The sequence below is a fragment of the Elephantulus edwardii genome, unplaced genomic scaffold, assembly GCF_000299155.1.
Source record: "Elephantulus edwardii isolate Elephantulus edwardi_28Jun2011 unplaced genomic scaffold, EleEdw1.0 scaffold00048, whole genome shotgun sequence".
Lineage (NCBI taxonomy): Eukaryota > Metazoa > Chordata > Mammalia > Macroscelidea > Macroscelididae > Elephantulus > Elephantulus edwardii.
In genome coordinates, this window is record NW_006399798.1 from 6,740,234 (window position 1) to 6,755,811 (window position 15,578).

General features: G+C 54.9%; 2 protein-coding genes across 2 annotated transcripts in view; both read right to left on the reverse strand.

Moving 5' to 3' along the window:
• The window catches only part of OTOP3 (otopetrin 3), a 10,158-nt gene extending 7,945 nt beyond the window's left edge, over window positions 1–2,213 (reverse strand). Inside the window, exons 1-3 of the mRNA XM_006886380.1 lie at window positions 2,072–2,213; window positions 249–665; window positions 24–160 (exon numbers count right to left, since the gene is read on the reverse strand). Coding sequence (XP_006886442.1) covers window positions 24–160; window positions 249–665; window positions 2,072–2,213 — 696 coding nt within the window. The remainder of the gene's footprint in view (window positions 1–23; window positions 161–248; window positions 666–2,071) is intronic.
• A 5,395-nt stretch (window positions 2,214–7,608) lies between these two features.
• Window positions 7,609–15,095, reverse strand: OTOP2 (otopetrin 2). The gene is made up of 6 exons (XM_006886225.1): window positions 14,783–15,095; window positions 14,129–14,265; window positions 12,937–12,995; window positions 12,431–12,564; window positions 9,475–10,352; window positions 7,609–7,779 (listed from the first exon to the last, which is right to left on the reverse strand). Exons 1-6 carry the CDS (start codon window positions 15,093–15,095, stop codon window positions 7,609–7,611), a joined length of 1,692 nt encoding a protein of 563 aa, XP_006886287.1.
• Window positions 15,096–15,578: the final 483 nt, after the last annotated feature.

Here is a 15,578-nt window from a genome sequence, read left to right on the forward strand (position 1 = left end):
GGGTTCGGAGGCCTACGTGTTACCTGGATGCCGATGAAGATGATCTCAATGATGGGGAAGACGAGCTCGAGCTGGGACTTGCAGTGGATGTGGCTCACGTCGTAGCCCACGCGGAAGACATTGAGGCAGATGGTGCAGCTGCCAAACAGCACGACGGAGCCTGGCCGGGCCAGGCGGGCATTGGGACCTCCGTGGAAGCCTCCTCGCCCTCGGCACCCCCTCCACCCAGCATGCACCCCAGCACTCACCCCTCACCCAGATGGGCCCAGCGTGAGGATCCCGGTAGAGCACGGCGTGTGGCCGCCGGCTGGTGCCAGCCACGTAGTAGAGTAGCCAGAAGAGGGAGAGGGCCTTGAGGGTGACCAGCAAGAACCACACGTCCACCAGCGTGACGGCCACCTGGTTGAAGATCATGCTGCAGATGAAGGCGCCGCCCAGGAACACCACGTTGAGGGCCAGGAGCCCTGACAAGAGCTGACCAGCCTTCTGGGCTTGTGAGTCCCTCCGCAGCAGCAGTGAGAAATGTCGGACCAGCCAGGACTTCTGCTCGGGTGGGGCTGGGGCCCCAGTGTCCTCGGCCCGTATGTCCATCGCACTCTTCCTGCCCGGGACTGCTATGGTCTCCTGTGCTTCAGGACAGGACTCCAGGGGGCCCTGAGCAGGGCCTGGGGAGGGAGAGAGAGTCCTGTGCTATACAGCCAAGCTGTCCCACGTCCATTTCCACCCCTGCCCCCAACAGCAATATCCCAACTTCTCCAGTAGGGATATTGGAAATAATGGCCACTGCCTCACCTACTTTACAAGACCCAAGGAGGGTCAGACAGACCAAGGGACAGGGGAGTCTTGCTGCTGCACATACATGTTGTTTCAACGGCTTGAAGACAGGGCCCTCCTGCCAACCTGTCATCCGCCTCCTCAGCTGTGATTCAGCCTGCTAAGGGTGGGGGCAGGTGCACCCCATGGTGCCAGGCCACAGGGCAGGTCCCTGGGCTGTGATTGTGTGAAACCAAAAAGGTTGTTAGTGCCCATCTGTCTTCGGGGAGGAAGTTAACTTCTGGGGCCAGGAAGGCGAGCAGGGGTCCTTTCCTGTTCTGACTTGGATTAGTGGGTTCTGACTATCTGGAATGTGGGGTGGCAAAGGATCCCAAGGCCAAGTCTGCACTGGACGAGAAAGAATGCGGAGACCTGAAATGACAGTCTAAGTCCATGGGCACACAGGGGTAAACAGAACACTGCTTTTAAAATGCTCAGATTTGGCGAGCTCCGGTGGCCTAGTGGCAGGAAACTGCACTGCAATCCCAGAGGTACGCGGTTCAAATCCACCAGATGCTCTGCTGAAGAGGGAGGAACAATCGCCTCCTGTACCAGTCAGATCCAATTTGACGGTACACACATAAAATTAAAAAAAAAATGCTCAGATTTAAAGAAATCATCCCTATGAGATCAAGGAGTCAACAGTTGTTTTAAAACAAAGAGTAGGATATTAGGCGTTAGGGAAAGCAGATTATCAGAAGCAGAGCCAGAAGAGAATGCTTACATATTTCAAAGGACAAAGAATAAAATAAAGAATGCCTAGCCGGATACCCATGGAATTCACATGTGTGTTTCTGTTGGTACTAGGGTTAGGGACAGTGTGCTTTTCTTTAGATGTAATGTTACAGTGTGTTGTGTTGATTTTTGTTTTGTTTTGTTTTTTTTAAATACATTCCGTATGTAAGTGAAATTAGTTTTACAATGAACACGGGAAGTTCTGGGATTGATTTGCAATGGGTGGGTTGGAATGCACAGGAGCGCCCTGCCCTTGACCTTCACAGAATTGCCTTCCATCTTCTCCCTCACCCCATATCCACAAATATCCAGGGAAGCCTGGAAATGACCTTTGAGTCTTCTCTTGCCTGACTATCTCCTGCAACTTCCTCATCTTCCTCCCCAAACTGTCACTCAGGCCAGTCACTTTGTCCCTCTCAGTAAACCCAGAGCATGAGCAACCCAGCATCTGCAGTTGTGGTTCTGGGTGGGCCCCTGGCTGGGCCACTCCTCCTGAGCTGACCTAGGGGCTCCCCACACACACCCCATTCCTTGAGGACCCTCTTCTTTGCCATGCCCCCACCCTGCCGCACTCCCTGACCCTTGTGCTCTATGCCCAGGGTCCTGGGTGCACACTGTGCCCTGGCCTGGAAGAGGCCTGCTCCCTCAGAGAGTGGCACCTCCATGCCCCCACCTCTGAGTTGAGAACTGAGCTGCTTCCTTGCACTCGCCTTGTCCCCACTGCCCCACAGACGCCAGATCTATCCAGGGGCCTCTCTCATCTCGCTTGGACTCATGCTAGAGGCTCTTCCTGGCTTCCCTGACCTTTGTGCCTCTGGGCACCCAGCAAAGTCGACCTACTGCCCTCAGTATAAAGTCCAAGCCACCCAGCATGGCCGTGGCAGTGGACGTAAAGGTTTCTGCACAGCCTGCCCACTGGAAGGGCTCAAGGCAGGGGCTAGCATTGCTTTCAAGTGGCCCTAGTTCTGTCCTCTGTCCACAGGCCAGCCTACAGGACTGCGGAAACCAGAACGCCCCTGTTTTCGACCCCCTCCCTGTGTCTGCCCCACATCATTGTGCCCACACCATCTAGGCGCTGTGCCTCGTAGATGCTTGAAGGCTCAGCTGACACCCCAAGGCTGGGAGAGGTGCTCCCTCCTGGGGCTCCCAGCCCACTTTACCCCACTGCATTTTTTTTTATAATTTATTTTGTTTTTGTTGTTGTTATTGAGACTATACACAGCAGAACATATACCAACTCAACAATTTCTACACTTCAGCAATTCAACAATTTCTACAGATGCAATTCAGTGACACAGATCACATTCTCCGAGTCGTGAAACCGTTCTCAGCTTCCTCTTCTGAGTTGTTTCTCCCTCAACAACACAAGCACACTGCCTGTCCCCGAGGTTTTCTTTCTTTACTCTTTTGTATGACTGCTGTCAATTTGGTCCCACAGACATAGATCTTAAGGGAACACAACACTCAAGGTGGATATTTACTAAAACTCAGTCATGAGTTGGAACCTGTCCACCATCTTTCTTCTGTGGGGCCTCGGTTGCCAGAGAGGTGTGTCTTCTGCGTTAGTGACACCACTGTCTGTAGACTAGGCTGCTGAGCTCCCCCCTCCCCCTTTCTTCACAGCAGCGGTTGTTATGCGCCTTCAGAATGAGGGGCGGCCAGCTGCATAGAGGAGACTACCTAGCTCTCTCCCAGGGAGCAGCTGATGGATTCGAACCACACACCTTTGGGTTGGCAGCTCCTCTCCTTACCACTAAGCCATCAGAGCTCCCCGCATTCTTTACTGCTGCTGTTGTTGCTGTGTACCATCGAATCAGAACTGACTCTCAGCTGACTCTCTAGCTGGTTTTCAGAGGCAGTAAATCGTACGGAAGAAGCTTGCCCATTTTACTCCTGCGGAACAACTGGTGGGTTCGAACTTCATGCATTTGGGTTGTCAGTGTGACTCCTTACCACTAAGCCATCAGAGCTCCTCCCATTCTTGTGAAGTAAAACTACTATTTGGTGTTAAGGAGACTTCAGGGGAGATTTTTGGTTTCAGGTTTCATCATTATCTGAGGACAACAGTTTTATAATGTTCATCCAATCCCCACGGCTCCACAAAGCCCAGATTTCCTGAGAATTTCATATTCTGTTCCCTATTTTCCCTTCTTTTGATCAAGATTCTTCTATAGTCTTTGATCAAAATGTTCAGTAATGGTAGCTGGGCACCAGCCAGTCCTCTAGTCTCGAAGCAAACGAGGTAGATGCTTATCTTGCTCTCCTTCCATTTCCTGTGCCATCTCTCTCCGTAGACTCAGTATCTTGAACCTCGGATTTTCTCTCTGGTGTGGTCCCCAGAGAAACCTCACCACACTAAGTTCTAAAATGCAGTCTCTTCAGGCCTCCTATTCTCTGAATGCCATCTGCTCAACATTCCTATCTTCTACTGTTCTCTTCTGTAGTGAACTATGACAATCTTTCAAAATATTTTTCTCCCCTTTGGTCAGTCCTCCTTGTCTTTGCTCCAGCTTTGTCCTCTCCCCACCCATCTCATCCCCACGCTGCAGACACCGCCTCCACGTCTAGCCAAGTCCAGCAAGAGGGCTCCTGTGTCTCGTCTCCATCTCCCTCCCTCAACCTCAACCTCACCCACCTTCGCCCCACCAAGAGCTCTGGGTCACCCTCCCCACCCACCTCGGAGCCTCTCCCTGAAGCCTTCTGGTGGCCACCTTGTTGGACCAGTCCCCTCTCTCTGAGTACACTGCCTGGCAAGATGCTGGGGGCGTGGCTGGCTCCCCTGGTGCCCAGGAGCTCCCTGGGAGCAGAACCCAGGTCCTGCTTAACTCAGAGTCCCCAAGTCAGCGGGAGCATGGTACTCAACAAGTGTGGGCTGGGTCCGTCAGGAACTTTCAGCACTGAAACCACGGACTGAGCCCCTCCCATTTAAACTTCCTAGAGCCTGGTGAAGACAGCTGAGCCTGTCTTGATGCTTTCCTCCCAGCCCACGTTGTGCAAGCTTGAGGCTCTCTTGGTACCTCCCGCGCTAATTTATTCTAAGGTAAACTACTCCACCTGCCTTCTCCAAATCCACCCTCTTCCACTCCCCCTAGGTCTAATGATTAACCCCTTGACATCAAGAGGCTTCCTACTTACAGACCCTGTTTGGTTGTTGTTGTTAGATGCTGTTAAGCCAAGATCAGCTCATTGCAACCCTGTGAACAACAGGCTGAATCCTGCCCTATCGTGCGTTATCTTTATCATCTCTTGTATATGTGACCCTCTTACTGCTGCTACTCTGTCAGTCCATCTCGTGGAGTGTCTTCCTCTCTTCCGCTGACCATCCATGTTTCCAAGCATGATGTCCTTTTCCAAGGAATAGCCTTGGAACACGCCCAAAGAATGTGAGACGAAGCGTCACCATCTTTGTCTCCAAGGGGCACTCTGATTCCACCTTCTCCACGTGTTTGTTTTCCTGCAGTCCATGGGGCACCCAGCACTCTTCACCACCACCAAAACTCAGAAGCCATCCTACGGGGCACCATAAAACGGGCCCGTATAGTTTCCAAACTTGCAATCTTTGTGAAGCAGCTGCCTGATCTTTCTCTTGCCAGGTGGTTAAGTGGGTTTGAACAACCAACTTTCCAGGTAATTCAGATTCTGCCATTTACTATTCCTGTGATCTTGGATAAATCACTTAAACTCCTTGTGTTTCCTCATCTATAAAATGGGTTTAATAAATGCACTTAGCACCATGACATAATACCTTGTTCATAGCAGATGACCAACCAGTAAACATTTCTGGAATGAACCTATACAGACTGTCAACGATCCCCGTGGTTTTGTCGGAATTAAAGAACTTCCCACATTTAAGTACTTAAAGGGCAATGGCTGGTATACGAGAAGCCTCAATGTTACTGCTGGGGCATTGCCTTCCAATTCTTAGAAAATTCTGGAGAAGTTAGGAGGGGCAGGGTTACTGGCGAATTCCGGAGCGGGTTTGTGCAAGCCAGAGGGAACACTGGGGAACAGTATTCCGGATCCTCTCCCTCCAGGGTTTCCACATGCCCCCACCTTGTCTCCAGTTCCAGGGGGCCAAGCCTTCAAGGCGGATTCACTCTGCAGCGAGGCAGACCAGGTAGGGGTTTCAGGAGAGTGACAAAGAGGAGCCTGCACCCCTGGCACTCCCCTCGGCGTGAAGCCAGGCCCAGACGCCTAACTGGTTTGTGGGTCGCGGTCAGAGGCGGGTGATGAAAGCAGAGCCGTCGGGGCGCGGCGCGGGGCATGCGCGCAGGAACGGTTTCGGGAGGCTGTGGGGCGCCAGGCGGAGGGGGGGGGGTCTTCGGGGTTTCTCTAGATCCATAGAGGGTCTGCAGGGCCCGGGAAAGGCGCTGCCAGCGAGCCCCTCTTTCCAACTGCCGGGCTGTCGCTTCCCCCTGACCTGGGCGCCCACTTTCCTCTGTGCGCTCCCAGGGCGTCCTGTTCGCCTTTGGGGGCCTGGGTCTGCGGAAAGGCGGTGGGGAGCAGGCCGTCCGGGGGAGGGGGCAGCCACTCCCCTCGCAATGCCACGTCTCCCTGTCGCCCCAGTTCCTGCGGCACCTGGTCCCTGGACCTCGCTTTAGGGTGAGTGTGGGTGGGGTGGGGTGGGGAGGGGAGGCTTGTCCGCAGAGTCCCCCCGGGGTCCGGGCGCTCCAGCCCCTGCTGCGGGCCGGGCAGCCTTACCTGAGGCCTGGGCTGGCATCGCTGCTGGCGACCCTCTGACCACCGAGCCCCGCGTCCGTCCAGGCGACGCCTCGCGCCCCGCGATGCCCGGCCGCCTCCCCCGCGGCACTGCGCAGCCGCCCTCGGCGGCCCATCGATTTTCTTGTTGACTTTGGGAATCTCATTAATCCCTCGTTAATTACCAGCCGGGGGCTCGGGTTCGGGCCCTGCAGCCAATAGTGTGGCGGCTGGACGGGCGGGCGGGGCCAGAGGCGGTGCTGGCGCCCGGGCGCAGGTCAGGGGAAGGGGGCGACCTTGTGCTGGAACCTGGCCTGGTGGGGGGCCCGAGACCGCCTCACCTGTGAGCCTTCCTCCTCTTCTCCCTGGTGCCTCCTCGTCCACCTGGTTCCAGACCTCTGACCCCTCGGCCTCCCTCCCTCCCACTCCCCAGCTCCTTCTGCGACAGAGGGCCTGTCAGGGAGGAACGGATGACAGAGGTCCGAGTGCCCCCCTCCTCGTGGTGAAAGGGCCCCAGTGTCCGTCCCCCTCCTCGTGGTGACAGGACCCTAGTGTCCCCCTCCTAGCCAGGGACAGGGCCTGAGTGCCCCCTCCTTGTGGTGACAGGACCCTAGTGTCCCCCTCCTAGCCGATGACAGAGCCCCAGTGGCCCCCTCCTTTTCACCAGAACAACCCTGCTTCTGCCTATGCTGTTATCCTAAAATATTTTGAGGGAGAAAATTTTCTCTTGCTTAAAAAAAAAGTTTACCAAGTCATAATTTGTGACCTTGGAGAAGCGCCCCTCGGGTCCCTGTTTCCTCGTTGTCAGGCGCTCTTGTATCCTCACCTTTTTGGTGTCATGGACACCTTCACAGAAATGAAAGCAGGGGGATGTCCCCCCATTAGAGGACAGGTCTGGCCTTCTTAGCTGCTCTCATCAAACCTGATGCCCTCACTCAACAGCTTCCCCGCCAGCTCTGTCCCCAACCCCCTCTCCTGAGACCGTTTCAGCTGGGACAGGTGAGATAAGCAGCTGGGACAAGGCAGTGAATCACTGGTTTATTGGTCCTCAGCTCTGGGGTCCCAGAACCGGCCAGAAGGTCTGAGATTGGAGCTGGCATTCAGCTCTTGTCTGGTCCTAGCGACACTGCTGGGAGAGGTCCTAAGGCAGGGTCACCTCCAGGGTGGCCCTAATGTCCCCGGATCCTTCTGGGGTGGCTGGACATGTCCTGATTGTGATTTTTAAAAGTCATCCGGGAAAGAGAGCGCGTACCCACGCTTCACGGAGCAGGCGGGAGTGGGTGGTGACCTGGATCTCACTGCCGAGAGGGGCTCTGAGTGGGTGCCTGACCGGCCCTGCCCACCGCGCCCCTGTCACTGTCATCAGGACAACACATAGACTTCTAGCAGGCTGGAGACGGCATGCATGCGGTAGAAGATGCCGAACGGCAGGCAGATGTTGACGATGGCGGCCCAGAGGGCATAGCCGTAGAAGTCGACCTCCACGGTGTTGCTGAAGTGCGGGCGGGCGCCGAAGGCGGGCATGACCCACAGCTGTGCGGGGAGAGGGACACTTCAGGGCCTGGCCGGACGGGCACCCCTGGGGCAATCCCTGTGGGCTTTGCTGGATGGAGGCAAGGCTGGGCCCTGCGCTTTCACTTGGTGGACATCAAGGGTTGGGTGTTACACCGAGGGGACCTCCAGTGTCCGAGACAGAGCCTGGCACTCATGAACGAGCGTGGGAAGTTGCACCCAAACCTTCCCACCCTAGAATGTGACCATATCTCCCACCTTCTTAGCGTGGCACATTCACGGGACATAGGAAGGAGACGAGGAGATTTTGATAGAGGATGTAGGAATCACTATAAAGACTGATCCCAGACACGCCAGGGCAGCATGTCCAAGGTCGGCCAGGTGCCCCCTCATCCCCCGACCCCTGCAATGTGCTCCATGCCTCCCTATCATGCCAAGGCTGAGAGAAGGGAGGTAAGGCTTGTATCCTGCTTCAGCTTTGAAACATGAGCAAAGAGCAAAGGCTTCTAAGTTTCCCTGGCCCCTGCACTCAGCTGTGTCCCCACGCACATCCCTGAGCCTCAGCTTCTGTCCTACAAAAGGGGTTGATATGGACACGCTTGGAAATGACCCCAGATTCCTTGAGCAGAACCACCTCTGGTAAGGTGACACTTGGAGTGATGGAGAGTGAAGGTGGGACCAGGAAATGGGGCACCAAAACTGGTCCAAGACGTGATGACGTTTGAAACCTTGCTGCTTCACTGAGGGTGAGGGATGGGTGACCACTCTTTTTTCTTTAAGCGAAACCGACTTTGGCGACTCCTGCCTGGGATTGTACCCCATCCCTAGGGAGCAGGACTGCAGAGGGTCTGCCTGTAGTGGTCACAGTGGGGGCTGCACTAAGAGGGCACCACTGTTTGCTGGTACATGTCATGTGGACCACATAGAGGGTGTAGCCATAACTGAGGACCTGTACTGGGGTGCACTTGCACTGAAGATGCTTCTGCAGTGGGTTATACTTTATGGGAGGTTGTAGCCAAGGGGACTTTTTATATTGAATCAGGTTGTCATGAGAAGGTTCTCTTGATCTGGGGGGCACCCACGTAAGAAATGCTTCTATACTAGCACTTTCACTCCAGCAGATTAAGTCTATGCTGGGGCCTTTCTGTGCTGGGTCTCTGCTACACTAGGGGTGCTTCTCTGTTGGGGTACACCTTCACTAAGAGTGTCTCTGCCTTGGGGTGTTTAAAAATGAGAGTTTTGGCACAAGGTGGGAGGCAGCCATGCAGACGACAACTCCCCTTCCCCATCGGCACCCCCCCTTCTCCCAGACACTCACACTTTCACTGTTCCCCGCTACTTCCTGAAGCTGCTCCAATTATTCTGAGAAGCAGGCAGGTCACAAGTTCACAGCAGCAGTCACACCTCCCAAGAGGGGACAGGGCCCCCATCAGCTCTCCCAGCTCCCTCTCACCTCCACCCAGCCTCCACACCAGCATTCCCAGGGACCCCAGAATCTTCATCCACTGCCTAGATACCGCAGGGTATCCGCTCTGAGTGCTGGGAGCCCGGGGGCTGCCCCTGGCCCTCTCTCTGAACCTCCTTCTTTCTTGGAGAGCTGGAAGGTTCTCCAAGGGGCTGAGGACAAGGTAGGGAAGGCTAGGTGATCAGTTGTGACAGAGCAGCTTTCTTGATGCCCCCCCTTCCCCTTCCTCACTCCCCCCACCAGCTACTCACAATGACATTGCAGAGCAGGAGAAACAAAGAAATGTCCTTCAGGCACCGACGTCTCCAGTGGCCTCGGGGGGCCAAGATGATGGCCATTGCTTCCTGGGGGCTTGCAGGGTGGGGATCCACCAGCCTGGGAGTGGGTGGGCAGGCAGGCAAGCTGTGCAGGGCATCCAGGTTGGCAAAAGTCAGGCCGTGGCAGGGCTCCTTGGGGGGCGTGGCCTGAGGTTCGTCCCCAGGTGGTCCCCGGTGGAGGCTCTCAATGATGAACACGTTCTGGAAGGTGTGCTGGGCGATGAGGAGCAAAGCATGGGCCAGGTTGAGGCCCCCCAGCAGGTCCCTGGGCAAGCCCACCACCACCGCCACAATGGAGTAGTAGGAGATGGCGTATTGGCCCAGGGCGGCCCCCATCAGCAGGGCCACGTCCAGGGTGCGTGTGGGGTTCTTGTGGTGGTCCATGGCGCGGCGGTCGAAGCGGTAGATGACTGAGCCGCCCAGGCTGACCACGGTCATAAGGCCCAGGCAGACGATGTTGAAGCTGTAGTAGAGGACCAGGGCCTGCTGGGTCTGGCCGCCCTCCCCACTCACTTGGACCTCATAGATGATGAAGACAGCCAGCCCCACCACGAAGAGCATCAGGCCCAGGATGGGGCCCGCGAAGAAGGTCTCCCGGAAGAGGCTGACCCGGGTGGGCGTGTGGCCGTGGCCGTGGGAGGAGGCCAGCAGCCGGCCCACGTTCTTCCACATGACGTAGAGCATGGTGGAGGCGAAGAGGCTGTACTCAATGTTGAAAGGATACAGGTAGAAATAGCCCTGCTGGAAGATCTGACACACGGCTGTGTCGCAGGGACAGGGCTCCCCTCCGACGGAGCTGCCTGCACGCTCCGCTGGGGACACAGGGACACAGGCTGAGCTGTCCTCCCATGGCCTGGCTGTGTCCCATCTGAAGAACTTCACCCCCTAGACTGTGCCAGGCCTCATCTGCCATATTCACCCGTGACCCCCAAACACATTCATTCCCTGCACACCAGAGGCTTTGGGACACATCATGGATAAGAACCAGCGCCTAGCTCAGGTGGCCTAGTGGTAAGAAGCTGGGCTGCAATCCCAAAGACATGTGGTTCAAGTTCACCAGCTGCTCAGTGGAAGGAGAATGGGAAATCTCCTCCCAGGCGCTTTACCGCCCCTGAAAATCCACTGGAGGGTCAGCTCTGACTTGACTGCACACAACCACAACAAGAAGTTTGAAAAAAAAATACTGAATCACAGAACCGCCCACTGCATCTCATTCCTGTTCTTGAGAAAAACACCCCCAGTACCAGCCCTGACCTCTAGCTCCCTAAGAAGGTCTGCTCTTATTAGACAAGAAGACCTGGAAACTCAGCATTAAAACACTTGGAACCAGCCAGCAGCCGGGAAATGAAAAGATTATTGCAATTGGAAAGTCTGCTGTTAGGGACTTCTCCAGGGTACTGAAGAGCAATGGTGTCATTCTGGAGACTAAGGTGCATCTGATCCAGATTAAGGTGCAATTACTTTCTATGCATCAGAGAGCTGGGCAATGACTAGGGTTGATAGAAGGAGAATTAATATCTTTGAGTGGTGTTGGAAAAGAGTATTGAATATACAATGGACTGCTAAGAAAACAAACAGTGGAGATTGTTAAGCCAGGCTGCTCTTTGGAGGCAAGGATTTTGAAGCTTCGTCTGACATTCTTTGGACATGTTCCAAGGAGGTCCTTGGAGAAAGACGTCATGATTGGGAGGGTGGAGGGACAGTGCTGGAGAGGAAGACCCTCTATGAGGTGGATTGAGTCAGTGACTGGGGTAATTGGGGTGGGTGTGTGAGAGATAGTGAGATTGGCACAGGATAGAGCAGGGTTTAGGGCTATTGCACACAGGGTCACTATGAGTTGCAAGTGAGTCAACGGCACATAACAACAACAACTAACTGATTGGTGGTGGTTCAAACCCACCGCTCACTCTTAAAGGAGAGAGATGTGGCAGTCTGCTTCCTAGGAGATTTACAGCCTTGGAAGCGCTCTGAGGAAATTCTCTGCTCTACTGTGATTGACTTGGTGACCTCAGGTTTGATTTGGTCCTATTAGAAGGTGTCCCTCTTGAGAAATCTTCAAGTTCAAGCTTCCTTGAAGCCCTGTGTCTTCTCTGCACAGAAAGTGAGCAGGTTCCTCCAGGACCCCGGTCACTTCAGTCCACCTCACACAATAAGGCATCTCATCTCACATCTGGACAGCACCTGGTAGACTGCCTTGGGCTCTCACAGATGTCTCTTTGGATCCCCAGAACTAACTCAGCTGGTCCTCCAGATGGAGACACTGAGACTCAGGTGGGGTGACTTGACTGGGAGGGACACAGCAGTTGATGGGTTCATCATACTCCTGACCTTTGGGCCTGCTGACTAATGCTTAACTTACTCCACCACCCACAGCCCAAAGTAAGCTTGCCTCTGCTGTGTTGGTTCGGGCTCAAGGTGCCCTCTTATGGGGTTCCCAAGGCTGCGAGTCTTTTAAGGAAGGACACTACCTTCTCTTTCTTCCAAGCAGAGGTGCTGCGTCCGCACTGTCAGGCTTTGAGTCAGCGGCCCTATCACCGCACTATCAGGGCTCAGTAAATGTCCTGATTGCCACCATCGTTGTTAATTCTCTCTCCCCAAGTTCTCCTCGTCCGACCCATGCTTCCTTCTGCCATTGAATCACTCTGTCTCTCTCTCCTTTCCCTCCAGTTTTATCACCCTCGCCCTTGCACCAAGCTGCTTCTTTAGAGGGCTGGAGACCTGGCTAGTGGAAGCGGGACCAAGGACAATTGTGATATTCCCTGGTACTCCTTCCTGAGTCACCTGTATCTATGCATTTTCAGAGGTGACGCCTTGAGCAGGAGGGGACCCCAGTCCTGCCTGTGCCTCCATGACCTCATGAAGCCAGGGTTAGCCTTGGGGAGGGACTCACGGTCAAGGGTGAGGCGGCCATGGCTGGCGTTGCTGTGGGAGCTGCCGTAGGAGTGGGCTTGGTGGACAGATTCATCTACGACGGCCGCCATCCAGATGGCCAGGTTGGTGGTGAGCGTGAACATGAGACCACACCTGTACAGGGAGGGAGAGGCTTTGGGTCGCAGTGGGTACCCGGCAAGGTGCAGGGCTGGGGAGCTATCCTGAGAGGTGGGATTGAGAATTGAGAGGGCAGGTGGGTTTGGAATGAACATGGGTTTTGGAATGGCCAGGATGTGGGTCACTGTTGACTGTTGCTTGGTGGAAGACACAGTCCGCTGCACAACCACCCTCCCAAAATGTATGCGCAAACCCAGGCGTCCCCCTCCACGCCCCCTCCCCAGGGCTGATAAAGCAAGGTCTACTCAGTTGGACACCTCTCAGGATGCAGAAATGGGGTCCATGCCCTCCTCTTCTGCAGGCTGACTGGGGCCTGGTGCCCACACTGAGCTGTGACAAGGCACTCACCGGGTCAGGTCCAGGTGGGCATGGATGCAGTCTTTAGCAGAGACCCAGAGAAAGTAAGTCTGTATTGAGAGAGAATGGTGCCATTAACCGAGTACCAGACTAAGCCTGGGCAGCACACAGATCCACGCCCAGTACCGAGTCCTCTCTACCGAAGAGCTTTCACTGTAAGTTGCAAAGTTTATTTTGCCTTATGACACGTGATGGGGAGAATCCTTTCTATTTCAGAACAGTTCCTAGAAGTAGAGTCTCTGTTTTTAAAGTTTTGCAAAAAAGTCACCTGCAAATCTATCTGGTCATAGTGCTATGTTTTGATTTTATTTTGGCGGCAAGAGGTTAAGTAGAGTTTTTTACTACAGAATCACCTCCCCCAAGAGGAAGTGACACTAGGTCTTGCGTAAAGTAAAGAGAGTCTAGTGACTTCTCGCCTCCCTCACACAACTTCTCCTGTCCTCTCTCCCCTGTGAGGTTTTGCTACCCTCCGGCTGCCAGTAAATTCCAGCTTTGGCATTTGTGTTCATGTGCATTGTCTGTATTTTAATTTTACCTGCACTTTTTAGAATAAGTGTAAAAGGCTAGGACTAGAAATGGCATCATCATAAACGTGTTGACTGGGCAGCTGGGGTGATGTTTCAAGAGAGGGTAGCTCACATGTCGTGACTCTGGTCACCATATTGGGCTGTGGTCTCTTCTGGCTGCACGTAAGACTAAAGGTCAGATGATCTTTCAAAGTGCTGCTTATCCAGAAAATAAACAATATGTGTACTTGAACTTTTGGAAGAAACCCCAAATACAAGCTATTCTCCTCCCAAAGACGGATACCATCTGTGGGCACCCAAGGAGGCAGGCTAGCTTCCAGGAGAAAATAAACAATATGTGTACTTGAACTTTTGAAAGAAAACCCAAATACAAGCTATCCTCCTCCCAAAGACGGATACCGTCTGTGGGCACCTGAGGAGGCAGGTGACTACCACACCTGGCACCCATGACACCTTAACTGCTTAGGTGGAAATAAAAGCACAACCTTCCTAAGCAGGAGCTCACATTTGGCCTTTGCTCCATTGCTAAGTCCTCCGGAATAATCTACTCCCCCTTCAGCCCCCTCCCCACGGTACCTAATTCCTCAAGGTGGGAGGGGGTCTGGAGCTCAGGTCTCCCATCCACCACTCTCATGGCCACCAATCCCCCCACCCACCTGGACGATGACAAAAACAGCCTGGATGATGGGGTGCAGGATCTTGATGGCTGACTGGCACTCAAAGAAACTGGAGTAGTAGCCGGTCTTGAAGACATCCATGACGAGAGTGCAGATGCCAAACAGCACCAGTCCGCCTGGGAATCAGTGGGGAGGTGAGAAAAGCCGAAGAGAAGGAGGCATATGGATAGAGCGGTCCTTCTTAGGGGCCTTGAGGAGGGATGGCTAGAAAGGTGGATGGAGGAGTGAGGAGCTGGATGGTAGTGTGGATGTGAGTTGGTGTGAGACTGGATGGGTTCAGAGATGGATGGATGGATGGGGTTTGTGAACGAGTGGGCTCCTATCGAGCCCCATACACACACCGATTTGACACCCTACCTAGACTCAGTCAGGCCTTTATTCACTGCTCTCCACCAAAGTTCTTCCTAGCATGATCGCGGGCGCTTCTCTAATGCATAGACAGGCAAAGTCCCTTCCGCTCTTGGGTTCATCCCTCCTCCCGTTTTTCTCTTGGCCAATCACAGCCCATCTCGCCACGCCACATCCAATCCGCCAGAGGGAACTTCCCACCCCTCTACCTCGACGGGCACGGCTCAGCTCCTCTGCGCGTTCCAGTGTCCCCCCCTCCCCATGCCGCCCCCACGTCCCCAGCACCTCGGAGCCAGATGGGGCCTGCGTGCGTGTCGCGGTAGGGGACGGCGTCTGGGCAGCGCGCCGTGCGCAGCAGGTAAAAGAGGATCCAGAGAGCCGCGGCCAGCATCATGGTGGTGAGCAGGGCAAACACGTCGGTGTCATACACGGCCACCTTGTTGAAGGCGCCGCCGCTGATGAGCGTGCAGGCCAAGAGCAGCACGTTCACGGCCAGCAGCACGGACAGCAGGCGGCCGCCCTTCTTCCACACCTCGCGGGGGGCTGGCTGTGGGGCCGGAGGGCCCTCCTTAGGACCCTGGGCCAGCTCCTCGGACATGGTCAGGGCGGCTGGAGAAGGTTGGAGGGGTCACTGCAGGGAGGACACACAGCATCCCAGGTCAACTCATGGCGCTCCTTCCCCCATCTTGTCCCCAGAAATGAGGACCAGGTAACATTCCCCAGGTAATGGAGGCTCAGGTGATGGTGGTGGAGGTCCTGGGCCAGGGGGGAGGGAAAAGCTAGGGCACCCGTCCACAGGAAGAAAGAGGGATGGTGGCCCCTTGGAGTCCTTCTGCCCTCGGCACAGGCACCCACCTGGCTGGCCCGGGAGCCTGGACGGAGCTGGGGGCCAGGGACTGGTGAGAGCTTCCTCTTTCCGACGCAGGGCTGGCCGGGCACTTTATACCCGGGTGGACAGGGTGATTTACAGCCGCGGGCGGGCAGGCAGCTCGGCTCCATAAACCCCTCAGTCCTGCTCACATGATCCATCTCCCTGAACTGAATTTAGGGAAGCGCACACGGGAGTCAGATAAGGCGAGAT